Below are 12,001 nucleotides of genomic sequence, written 5' to 3'. Positions count from 1 at the left end.
AAGAGAGAAAGAGAGAGAATGAAAGAGAGGGGGGAGAAAGAGAGAATGAGAGAGAGGTAGAGGGAGAAAGAGAGAATGAGAGAGAGGGAGAGAGAGAAAGAGGGAGAGAGAGAGAGAAAGAGAATGAGAGAGAGAGATCATAGCCCAAAGGGCTTATTTAGTTCACTGGTGTTCCCTATCAGCTTAATCCCCTCCTGTTGCCAGCCCCAAAGATTGTTGGGGTGGGTGGTTAGAGGTGGAAGCCAGGCAGGAAATCCTGTGAATCTCATTCAGATGTGTAAATCAATGAGGATCAACAGGCTTTAGTGCTATCTGAACCACGGTGCTCTCCAAGTGATGGTGATTTTATTGCAGACGTTTCATGACCCAACTAGGGAACATCATCAGTGCTAGAAGGGAGAAGGGGTTGCAGAGAGGAGGAGGAGGAGGAGGGGAAGAACTGGTACTCTCTGAGCTTACTTGTTTACTTGCAGACATTTCATGACCCAACTAGGGAACATCATCAGTGCTAGAAGGGAGAAGGGGGTTTGCTCCCTACTTATACACCGTAGTCTTCTCTGCCAGTGTTGACGGGAGTGTAGTTTCCCCCTTGGTAGCTCCTCTTTTATTGTTCCACTGGTCTAATTCCCTGCTTATTCCTTGAAGAATACCTAACTGGGTGATGAGATGCCTGCAAGAAAACAAGCACAGAGAGTACCACAGGTCTCTTCCTCCATGTTTACACACGACTTTTATTTATGATAGTTTTTATTCGTTACAAATCTGGGGAGGGACTATTATTTCTTATCCTCCCGAATCCTCCCCTTCCCATTTGGATGTGGCCTTTGCACTGAGCTTTATCATCCTGCCTTATTTATTCTCTTTTTTTAATGATTATTATTATAACGGATTGACACACAAAGGCCTGCTTGCAAATTCTTTCTCAGTTAGTGGCGAGAGGCCCTTTGGGAGGACGGTCTGCAGGTGTTTGGGCAGGCGGACCTTCCAGGGGCTAAGTCCATGCTGTCCAGCTGTCCAAAAGTCAAATCAACCTTGCAAAGAGAGACCACTGTTAAATCCCAGATTTGCCTTCTTACGACAGACCTAACCTAGATGTTAAATTCACCCATTTCTCTGGCTAATCTGACAATAAATTAACCTCTTGTCTCAGAAGCCAATCAGATGGGCTGGGTTTGATTAAGAGGCTAACTCCTTATAAAACACCACCACCAAGAGTTGTACGTTGTGCAAATTGCCGAGGTTGGAGCTGCATCTGGCGAGAGGAGGGGAGGTCAGCAAGGGGGGGGGGGTTGTCAGCCTTTCACCTGCGTCACCATTTTACCTTTTATCAAAATATTTATCCGGGTGATAAAGCAGCATCTGTTTTGGTCAGCATGGCATAGCATGAATTGTTCTGGCTTCCTTCTATAATTTTAAGTCTTAACATTTTGGTTTTTATACATACTGTTTATATATTTTAACGTTTTATTATATCATGGCCAGAGACCCCCTTTGAGGGAGCTGGGTGGTTCAGAAATTAGATGATAGATAGATAGATAGATAGATAGATAGATAGATAGATAGATAGATAGATAGATAGATAGATAGATATGATAGATAGATAGATAGATATGATAGACAGACAGACAGAGACACAGATGGATAGATAGAAAGATGATAGAGAGACAGACAAATAGACAAACAGACAGATGGATGGATGGATGGATGGATGGATGGATGGATGGATGGACAGATGATAGGCAGAGGCAGACAGAGAAGAGATAAATAGGCATAGATATATAGAGGGAGAGAGGGACGGACGGATGGAGGGACAGATAGATAGACAGACAGATGATAGACAGAGGCAGGCAGAAAGATAGAGATAAATAGGTATAGATGAATGGATGGATAGATACAGACAGACAGACAGACAGACAGACAGATAGGTACAATGCACATGTGCCTTGCATATAAAATACAGATAGTCCTCGACTTATGACCACAATTAACCCTAAACATTCTGGTTGCTAAGCACGACAGTTGTTAAGTTGCTTGTTCTTATTTTTTCCATTCTCCATTCTTCTTCCATTCGTGTCATTTGCCTCGGAGGTCAACAACATTGTGTGTTGTGTAATTTTGATTCCTTTTTTTGGTTTGGAATTTTAATAAAACGCTTCTTTTGATAACATCCCGCTGTTTTCAGTTGCTTTTCCCTTGCCCTTTCAGGTGGGTGGGGGGTGGGGATGTGGTGGATGGGGGTTCAAAAAAGGCAGGTTGCTGGCTACCATTTGACAATTCACCCCCTCCTCTTTTGGGGGGATGTTGCACAGGTAAAGGGGGGGCAGGGCTCTGATCAAATGGTGATGGCTGCCATCTTGACTTTTCTGACCTCCCCAGTCCCACCCACAGATGCCTTGGAAGCGGTCTGTTCCATTGTTTGCTCCCCCTTCCGAATCTGATCTCCGTTAACCGCGTCCCAAGACACCATTGGCAGGTGAGGCTGGACGCAATGGGGGTGGTGGTGAGGATTCTGGGAGTTGTAGTACGACACCACTGAAGAGCCCAATTTCAGGAGGTATATTATATTTGAGAAACTGGAGATCTTCAAGAAGAAACTGGACAACCATTTGTCTGGCTTGGAATAAGGACTCCTGCCTTAGCCAGAGGGGTGGACTAGAAGACCTCCAAGGTCCCTTCCAGCCCCAGGATTTTATAATTTTATGATATTGGGCAGAGCGTTGGTCTAGATGACCTCCAAGGTTCTCTCCAGCCCTAGGATGCTATAATTTTATGATCCGGGACAGGGGGCTGGTCTAGAGGACCTCCAAGATCCCTTCCAGGCCTAGGATTCAATGATCTTGGGCAGGGGGGTTGGATTGAAGACCTCCAAGGTCCCTCCCAGCCCTAAGATTCCATGAAATGCTGTTAGTAGCTTGTGGAGAACCAGAGAAGCTGCCTGGTCTTGCATGGGTGAACCTAGAGTAATGTCCAACAGACAGAGTCCTCCTCGGAGTCAAAGGAAGACATATATGGCTCTCCTAAGCACATTTACCCCAAAACAAGTCCTGTGGGGTGCAATGTCTCTGGAGATTCCCAATCATCCAGGTCAGGGTTATCCCAAAGGTCCTTCCCTCCCCCCCCCAAAAAAAGGCAACTGGACTTCCTTTCTTTTTCCTTGAAGACCTTTTGCTTCTCATCCAAGAAGCTTCTTCAGTTCTGACTGAACAGTGGAGGAAGGATTTGCATTCCTTGCAGTCCTCTGGTCATTAGCGCTCTCTCTGAGAGTCATTGAGGCCACTTGGAGGTTGACATATCCTCCTCTGTCCAGAATGTGGATTTTGCTGTCTTCAGAAGAGTGGACTTTGTCTTTGCCAGCCCGTCTGCATTTAAAAGGCCACTCTTCTGAAGACAGCAAAGTCCACATTCTGGACAGAGAGGACCGCTGGTTTGAAAAAGGGGTCCAAGAGGCCATCGATGTCCAAATTGAACAGCCCCCTCTCAACAGAGAGGGGGGCAGATACAACACCACCGTCCCACAACACAGTCTTTGAGAAGTTCCAAGACGGTTACACACCCATTTGCACTATTCAGGGGACCTTAAGGGGCACAGACAAATCTCCAAGTGGCCTCAATGACTCTCAGAGAGAGCACTAACGACCAGAGGATCTGCAAGGAATATAAATCCTTCCATTCCTCACCATTCAGTCAGAACTGAAGAAGCTTCCTGCATGATGAGAAGCGAAATGTCTTCAAGGAAAAACACAGAAAGCCCAGTTGCCTTTGGGGGTGGGGGATGGGGAAGGACATTTGGGATCTGTGGAGTGCAGTGAAGCTCCATCGGAAGCAGGATGAGATTCCAGAAAGAGATTCTCACACACAACTCTGACCCACAGGAGTCTTGTTGGCTCCTTCTCGTCTTCAGCCCCGGCCCCTCCGTGCTGCCTGCCTCTCAGCTCCAGCTGAAGAGTAAGAGAAGCTTAAGTGACCCAGAGCTCTGTCTAGATCAGAGGTCTTCAAACTTGGCAGCTTTAAGACTTGTGGACTTCAACTCCCAGAATTCTCCAGCCAGCATAGCTCTGGTCCTCTGGTCTAGGGTCTCCTGCTGGAGTAGGGGGTTGGACTAGAAGACCTCCAAGGTCCCTTCCGTGTCGTTGATTTTGTATTCTGAAGGTTTTTTGATTATGTACTATCAAGTCAATGTTGACTTTTAGCAGCCACAAGGATAGATCTTCTCCAGGGTGAAAAGTTCTAGGTTCTTAACCTGGTTCTCCTCTCAGTTCCTGAGAGAAAGACTTCAAAAAGAACTAGGTCTTTGCACTGACTGATGGATCAATTCATTATGTGCCATCAAATCGAAGTCAGCTGGAGAATTCTGGGAGTTGAAGTCCACAAGTCTTAAAGCTCCCAAGTTTGAGGATCCCTGATCTAGATTGAAGCTATCTTTTCCCTCTTGTGGGACGTCAACTTTGAGACCCTCAGGATGTGCGGGGTGGGGGGGGACATCCCTTGGCCACCTTGGAGGGCTGGGAAAAGAGGGAGGAGAGGGGATCAGCAATGGGGCAGCTGGTTGTATGACCGAGACGGCCCTTCCTCCCTTGCGTCTGCTGACAACCAAACCACATCACAGCAGCCTCTGGTTTCCCCATCGTCCTCCAGATGTTGACTCCATCTGATGGGCCATTTGTACGTCAGACAGCCTCAAGGTACCACCAGCCTGTGCCAGGGTGAGCACTGTAGGGCCATTGGTGCTCTCTGAGCTTGGTGGTTTCCTTGCAGGTGTTTCATTATCCGACTAGATTGGGTATGTCTATAAATGTCTATAAACAGGGAGTCCACCCCACTCCCTTCCAGAACTGATGAGGTTACTTAGTTGGGTAATGAAATGTCTGCAAGAAAACCACCAAGCTCAGAGAACACCCAGGATCCCACAGTCGTTCTCTCCCTCCCCCTCCTCTCCCTCCCCCCTCCTCCCCCTCCTCCTCTTTGCACATCTCACTCCATTCTGGCACTGATAATGTTACCTAGTTGGGTAATGAAATGTTTGCAAGAAAACAAGCTCAGAGACTACCAAGGGCCCCACAGTCCTCCTCCTCCTCCCCTTTGCAAACCCCACTGCCTTCTAGCACTGATGAAGTTACCTAGTTGGGTCATGAAATGTCTGCAAGGAAACCGCCATGTCCAAGGAGCAACAAGGACCCTACAGTCCTCCTCCTCCCCCTCCTCCCCCCTCCTCCTCCTCCTCCTCCCCCTCCTTTCAACAAACCCCTCTCCCTTCTTGTACTGATGAAGTTACCTAGTTGGGTCATGAAATGTCTGCAAGGAAACCACCATGTCCAAGGAGCAACAAGGACCCTACAGTCCTCCCCCTCCTCCTCCTCCTCCTCCTCCTCCCCCCCCACGCCCTTCTAGCTAGCACTGATGATGTTCCCTAGTTGGGTAACGACATGTTTGCAAGAAAGCCCCCAAGCTGAGAAAGCACCAAGGACCCCCCCAGTTCAACCCTGAGCTACAGATTTCCTGCCAGTGAGCACAATTAATCAATTGAGCAGCCTCCCTCCCGCAGTGGTGGGGGCTCCCATCACTGGAGGTTTCCAAAAGCAGAAGACAATCATTTAACAGGGGATGGTATAAGTCTCCCACCTTGAGCAGGGGGTTGGACTAGAAGACCTCCAAGGTCCCTTCCGGCCCTAGCAATCTATGCCCCATAATTATTCTCTTCTATTACAGTTTCCTATTAGACAACGCCAGCTTTCCCATGGGTGCATTGTGATGCGTTGTTGGACTCAGCCAGAGGAAGGCTGGCATGAATAGGACCCCCTCCCTCTCCAGAGTTGGAAGGGCCCTTGTAGGTCATCTAGTCCAACCCTCTGCCCAAGCAGGAGATCCGACACCCCATCACCTCTGGATCTCCAAATATGGGCGTCCTGAACAGCAGCTGACCAGCCGAAGGGTCAAAAGAGGTCTACCCAATGAAGGAGAAAAGACCCCTGACTATTGGCCCTGTTGCCTTTGTCCCCGGGCCCATCAGTGGCTGCTGTGGAACATGGATTCCGGGCTTTTCTAGAATAGTGTTACACGATAGTCAGTACTCATGGACCCTGAATTATTTACAAAACATGTCAGAGTACAAATACCACACGTAGAATGCAGCATTCCTGCCTTCAAATAGACAGGAAGTCCTCAACTTAACGATGATTCACTTAGTGACCATTCGAAGTTACAACCGCAGTGAAAAAAGTGGCTTATGACCGTTTTTCACACTTACGACCGTTGCAGCATCCTCTGGTCACGTGACCCAAATTCAGATGCTTGGCATCTGGCTCGTATTTATGACAGTCGCAGTGTCATGTGATCCCCTTTTGCGACTTTCTGGCAGGTAAAGTGCCAGATTCAATTAACGACCATGTGACTATCTTAACAGCTGCAGCGATTTGCTTAACAACTGTGGCAAGGAAGGTCGTAAAAGGGAGCAAAACTCGCTTAACAACTGTCTTGCTTAGCAGTGGAAATGTTGGGCTCAATTGTGGTCACACGTTGAGGACTGCCTGTATTGAACATCAAATCATAGAGCTGAGGGTTTAGAGATCTTCTAGTCCATCCCCAGCTCAAGAGAAGGATTTTCAATCCATTGTAGCCTACTGACTCGTATTTATGATGGTCGCAGTATCCCGGGGGGGGTGTGTGTCATGTGATCCCCTTTTGTGACCTCCTGCCAAGCAAAGGCAACGGGGAAGCCAGATTCATTTAACGACCATGTGACTAGTTTAACAGCTGCAGTGATTCACTTTACAACTGTGGCAAACAAGGGTCGTAAAAGGGAGCAAAACTCACTTGGCAACTGTCTCGCTTAGCATTGAAACTTCTGGGCTCAGTTGTGGCATATGTTGAGGATTAGCTGCATGCACAAACTTTTTTAACTCACTTAACAACTGTTTCGCTTAGCAGTGGAAATGTTGGGCTCAACTGTGGTCCTAAATCGAGGAATACCTGTAGGAGGACCAAAGTTAAAACCATTAAAAATGAAGACTGAGGAATATTGAGGGAATTGAAAAATAAATGAGTGCGGGGACCCCTTTCCTAAAACATTTTATGAGCTGTGGTTTTGGGGCTACGGATTAAAAAAAAAAGTAATGAAAAGGAAACACCCTTATTAAGAAAAGAAATAAAAGGGGTATTGTCGCTAAGTAGCTACATCCCCAGAGGAATGGATGAAGCCATTCAAAAGTCAGTATTTCTTCGATTTTTAGAGGCTGAGGATTTCCTTCCTCCCACCTCTTTTTTTTCCCTTGAAATATTTGCCCCAGGAAAATGCATTTACTCTCTTCCCAAAGTCTATTATTCTGCTCATCCAGACAGATTAAGTCGGAGGCCTTTAAGAAGACAAGCGACTCTTGCCACTAACTTTGGGAATTAAACCGGCTCTTCTTTCCTATTGACAACTCGATTCAGATTGACGGGCTTTTTAGCTCATAAGCACAGCTCAGAGGAACCGCTAATATAAAATCGGTTTCCGCTGGCTTTCGTTCTTAAATAGTTAGAAAAAAAAGCGAAATTGCTGAGCTCTTTTTGAGCTCTTGGAGAATTTGTGAGTTCATTTTGCTTTATGTCAGAATATGCATCAAACCGAAAGGAGGGAAAAAAACAACAAGAAGCAGGAGGAGAAGGAAACCAGCTTTGGGGATATTATAAAACATGGGTTTAATTAGTTTAGCCTTTCCTTCCTTCTCCGGTTCAGATGCTCGGTTGCATTCTCAGCCACGGGGGGAGGGGAGAATCGCCCAACCAGGCTCCGGGCTTCATCCAGGTGGGCTGGGCGGAGATTGCTTTTCACGGGGTACCTGTAGCAGGGAATATCTGGGGCGCCGCTCAGGGGTGGATTGTGGGGTCCTTGGGGCTCTCTGGAATTGAAATGGGTGGTTTTCTTGCAGCTGTTTTATGGACCCACTAGGTAACATCATCAGTGCTAGAAAGGAGAGGGGTTTGTGAGGAGGAGGTGAAGGAGGAGGAGAAGGAGAAGAGGAGGAGGAGAAGAAGAAAAAGAGGAGAAGAAGAAGAGGAGGAGGAGGAGGAGCAGAAGAAGAAGAGGAGGAAGAGGAGGAGGAGGAGGAGAAGAAGTAGAAGAGGAGGAGGAGGAGAAGAAGAAGAGGAGGAGGAGGAGGAGGAGAAGGAGAAGGAGAAGGAGAAGAGGAGGAGGAGGAGGAGGAGGAGGAGGAGGAGGAGGAGGAGGAGGAGGAGGAGGAGGAGGACTGTGGGGCCCTTGGTGCTCTCTGAGCTTGATGGTTTTCTTGCAGACCTTTCATGACCCAGCTAGGGAACACCATCAGTGCTAAAAAGGAGGGGGAATTCTCCTCCTCTTCCTTCTCTCCACAAACCCCTCTTCCTTCCTTCCTTCCTTCCAGAACGTTTTGTGAGCATTCAAAGTTATGACAGCACTAAAAAAAGTGACTTATGACCATTTTCCCCACTTACGACCGCTGAAGCCTCCCCAGGGTCATGTGATCAAAATTCAGACGCTTCCCAACTGACTCATACTTATGACCCTTGCAGTGTCCCGGGGTCATGTGATCCCCTTTTGCGACTCAATGACAAGCAAAGTGAACGGGGGAAGCCAGATTCACTTAATGACCACGGGTTACTAACTGAACAACCACCCCGGTTCACTTAACGACGGTGGCAAGAAAGGTCGTAAAATGGGGCAAAATTCACTTGGCAACTGTCTTGGTTAGCAATGAAACTTCTGGGCTGAGTTGTGGCCGTATATTGAGGACTAGCTGCATGCACAAACTTCTTTGTGGTTCTCCTGCCAAGCGCAGTGGGGGAGACTGGGGAGGGGGTGGCCGGACCGGGCTGAAGACAAGAAGCCATGGGCCACCCGTCATCTTTGCGGGGACCCAGAGAATCGGTTTCAACCTTTTCACTCCTGAGAGGGTGTTGAGGAATCCTGAAGAGCCGAGGAATCTTATGGAGGAGTAGATTCATTCAGGGATCTTTTCACGGGTTGGATCAGTGGCTGAACTTTACGTGGCTTCTGGCCAGGGGTTCAAAGCAACCTTCTTCTACTTGATGGGAGTTGTGGCTCAAGACGGGTGATGTGCCTGTGGCTTGGGAAGGCAGATGTGGAGAATAAAAAGGGACCGTGGAGGTCTTCTAGTCCAACCCTCTGCTTGAGTATACCATTCTAGACAAACTTCTCTCCAGTAGAAATCTTCCAGAGGCAACTTCTGTTCCACTAGTTGATTATTCTCACTGTCAGGAAGTTTCTCCTTAGTTCCAGGTTGCTTCTCTCCTTGATTGGTTTCCATCCGTTGCTTCTTCTCCTGCCTTCTGGTGCTTTGGAGAATAGATGGACCCCCCCTCTTCTTTGGGGCAGCCCCTCAAATAATGGAAGACTTGCTATCATGACTTGGGCTGCCCTTCTCTAACCACTTGTCTTTCCCTCTTCCGCCTAGACATCACCGAAGCCATCTTTGACTTCATCCAGAAAAGCCGGAAGATGATTGTGGTCTTGAGCCCCGACTATCTTCTGGAGAAGAGCATCAGCCTTCTGGAGTTCAAGCTAGGCCTCCTCTGCCAGAACAACATTGCCACCAAGCTGGTGGTGGTGGAGTACCAGCCTTTGCCACGAGCCCACCCGAGCGTCCAGCAGCTGAAGGAATCTGTGGCCTTCGTGGTCTGGAAAGGTGAGAAGTCCAAGCACCTGGGCTCCAAGTTCTGGAAAGCCTTACGCCTAGCGTTGCCTCTGCAGAGTCTCGGCACCTGTGGCAACGCCGTCTGGAACGAAAGCTGCTCCTCGCATTCAGACACCAGCTTGGAGCAGGCCCAGAAGAAGAGGAGCAGGTTGAAAGGGCCACCACCGAAGGCCAAGGGGGTCCCCGTCCAAAGAGGGGTGGCCTCCTTGCCCAGAAGGAAGACCAAACCGTCTCCCAAGCCGTTCCTGGCCTGCCACTGCTGTGTGGCCTCCTCCAACGAGAAGCGCCAACTCAAGAGCCCTGGCCAAGCGGTGGCCAAGCCCAAGCAGGAGATGCCATGCCAGAGGCCGCTGCTGGGAGATTCTGCAGTGGTCCACCTCCAGAAGAATGGCAAGAAGCATCCTGTGGAGCCCCAGGTGGCATCGCTGGGTCTCCAGCAGTTTGCAGATGTGTCCAATAACAATGACTTCTACGTCCTTTAACCACCGATGGTGGGATCAGCTGGAAACACCAGATCTGAGAAGGAAGGAGGGAAGACTGACCTCCATGGAGGACCTCCTGGAAGCCATGGGACCAGTCAACAAGACGATTTATGTGGGGTGTGGGTGGGTGGTTGCCTATGGAGGAGGCTGATGCTTGGGAACTGCCCCCGAAGGGTCTTACTTCCTGGGCCAAAGTGGAGATTTCAACTCTCTCAAAAGCCAGGACCTTGTCTAAGAGCAGGCCATGAAAGAGAAGCTGCTGGAGATGTGTCCATCATAACAGGTCCTCATCATGGAAGCTTGTGGAAGGCACGGTTCTTCCCTGTTTGAGAGGACAGCGCTCCCTCCACCCCACCTCTTTCATTCCAGCCATGTTGGGACAGGATGTTTGGTTGGGAATTTTGGGTCTTGTAGTCCAGGCAGAAAGTGGGATGGTGAATGAGGGGAGAAAGTCAGGTGGGCTCATCCAAACTTCGGCTTTAGGTTCGAAGCCTCAGACTGGTAGACGGGGGCTCAGTAGAAGAACTTAAACACAGCAAGAGCCCCCCCCCAATTTATTTGGCTGATGTTCACAAAGGTTTCTGGGGGGGGGCCTCTCAGATGAATAAACAAACCCAATAGTTTTTTTTAATTGTTGCTTTAATTTACCAAGACCGTTTTCCATTCTCTTCGGCTCCGTTGCCATCTGGAAAGACATTTTAATCGTTTTTAAAAGTCTTCTTTTCTTTCCTTTTTTTTTTAAGGGGCTGTATTTCATTTTATTTTTTTTTTGAACAGAGAGGAGGATGAACGCTTGGAAACCAAGTGGTTGAAAATTAAATTTTCATTTCTGTGAATGGCTCCGGAAGCATCTGTGTTTGTGGGTTGTGATTCCTGCGTGGTTCTCCCACACTTCGCACGGCGCATTTCGATTTATTCCTGCCTGAAGCTGTCAAGAGAAGTCATCAGAGGGGGAATCAGGATGTACCCCCCCACACCCCGAGCCCCCTCCTCAATCTGCCTCCCTCCTTCTATCCCCTTTGATGTTGGCACTGGCTTGGAAGAGGAGACGTGCCTCTTTCAGCTTCACAAAGGAATCCCAGGTAGTCCTTGATTTACGACTGTCATGGTCATAAGTTGAGACGTCATAAATTGGGTCAGCCAATTTTACGACGTTTTTCTGTGGTGGCTCTTAAGGAAGTGCCACGATTGTAAAGTGTACACCACGGTCATTCAGTGAGTTAACGGTTTGCTATGGGCCGGTTGTGCCGACAACCAGTTTTTAGTAAAACCATCAGAAGTCAGAATAACAGAATTGGAAGGGACCTCAGAGGTCTTCTAGTCTGACCCGTTGCTTAGAATATAGAATAACAGAGTTGGAAGGGACCTTGGAGGTCTTCTAGTCCAACCCCCGGCTCAAACAGGAGGGCCCTATGCCATTTCAGACAAGTGGCTGTCCAATCTCTTCTTAAAAACCTCCCAGTTTTTTTTAAAAAAATCGCAGGACACTGCAAACGAGCATGAGTTCGAGTCCTGCCTTAGGCCTGAAAGGTGGCTGGGTGACGTTGGGCCAATCTCTTGGGCAGGAGACCCTCTACCAACTCAGACAAGTGGTTGCCCAGTCTCTTCTTAATAACCACCCGTATTGGAGCCATCCACAACTTCTTGTGGCAAGTCGTTCCACTGATTAATTGTTCTCACTCCCTTCTAGCTCTGATGATGTTACCTAGCCGGGTCATGACTGCAAGAAAACCACTCTCAGCTGGGCAAAGGAGATCACGTGACCCTGGGAAAACTACAACCGTCATAAATACGAAACAGCTAGCAGGTCTCCGAATTCGGATCACATGACCACAGGGACGCTGCAACAGT

The 12,001-nt window shown here is 48.4% G+C and overlaps 1 protein-coding gene across 3 annotated transcripts in view; it reads left to right on the top strand.

The window, feature by feature from the left end:
* IL1RAP (interleukin 1 receptor accessory protein) overlaps positions 1-10,989 on the top strand; it is an 87,116-nt gene extending 76,127 nt beyond the window's left edge. For 2 of the 3 annotated variants that reach the window (XM_034424541.3, XM_087872380.1), the window contains exon 11: positions 9,429-10,275. In XM_034424541.3, coding sequence (XP_034280432.2) covers positions 9,429-10,150 — 722 coding nt within the window. In that variant the 3' untranslated portion in view covers positions 10,151-10,275. Of the gene's footprint in view, positions 1-9,428 lie in introns of all 3 variants that reach the window. The other variant, XM_034424539.3, reaches the window with a different exon arrangement.
* Positions 10,990-12,001: the final 1,012 nt, after the last annotated feature.

The sequence above is a fragment of the Pantherophis guttatus genome, chromosome 6 (genome assembly GCF_059756535.1).
Source record: "Pantherophis guttatus breed Tessera chromosome 6, ASM5975653v1, whole genome shotgun sequence".
NCBI lineage: Eukaryota > Metazoa > Chordata > Lepidosauria > Squamata > Colubridae > Pantherophis > Pantherophis guttatus.
Note: the sequence above shows the minus strand (reverse complement) of the source record. Positions and strands in the feature narration are given on the sequence as shown.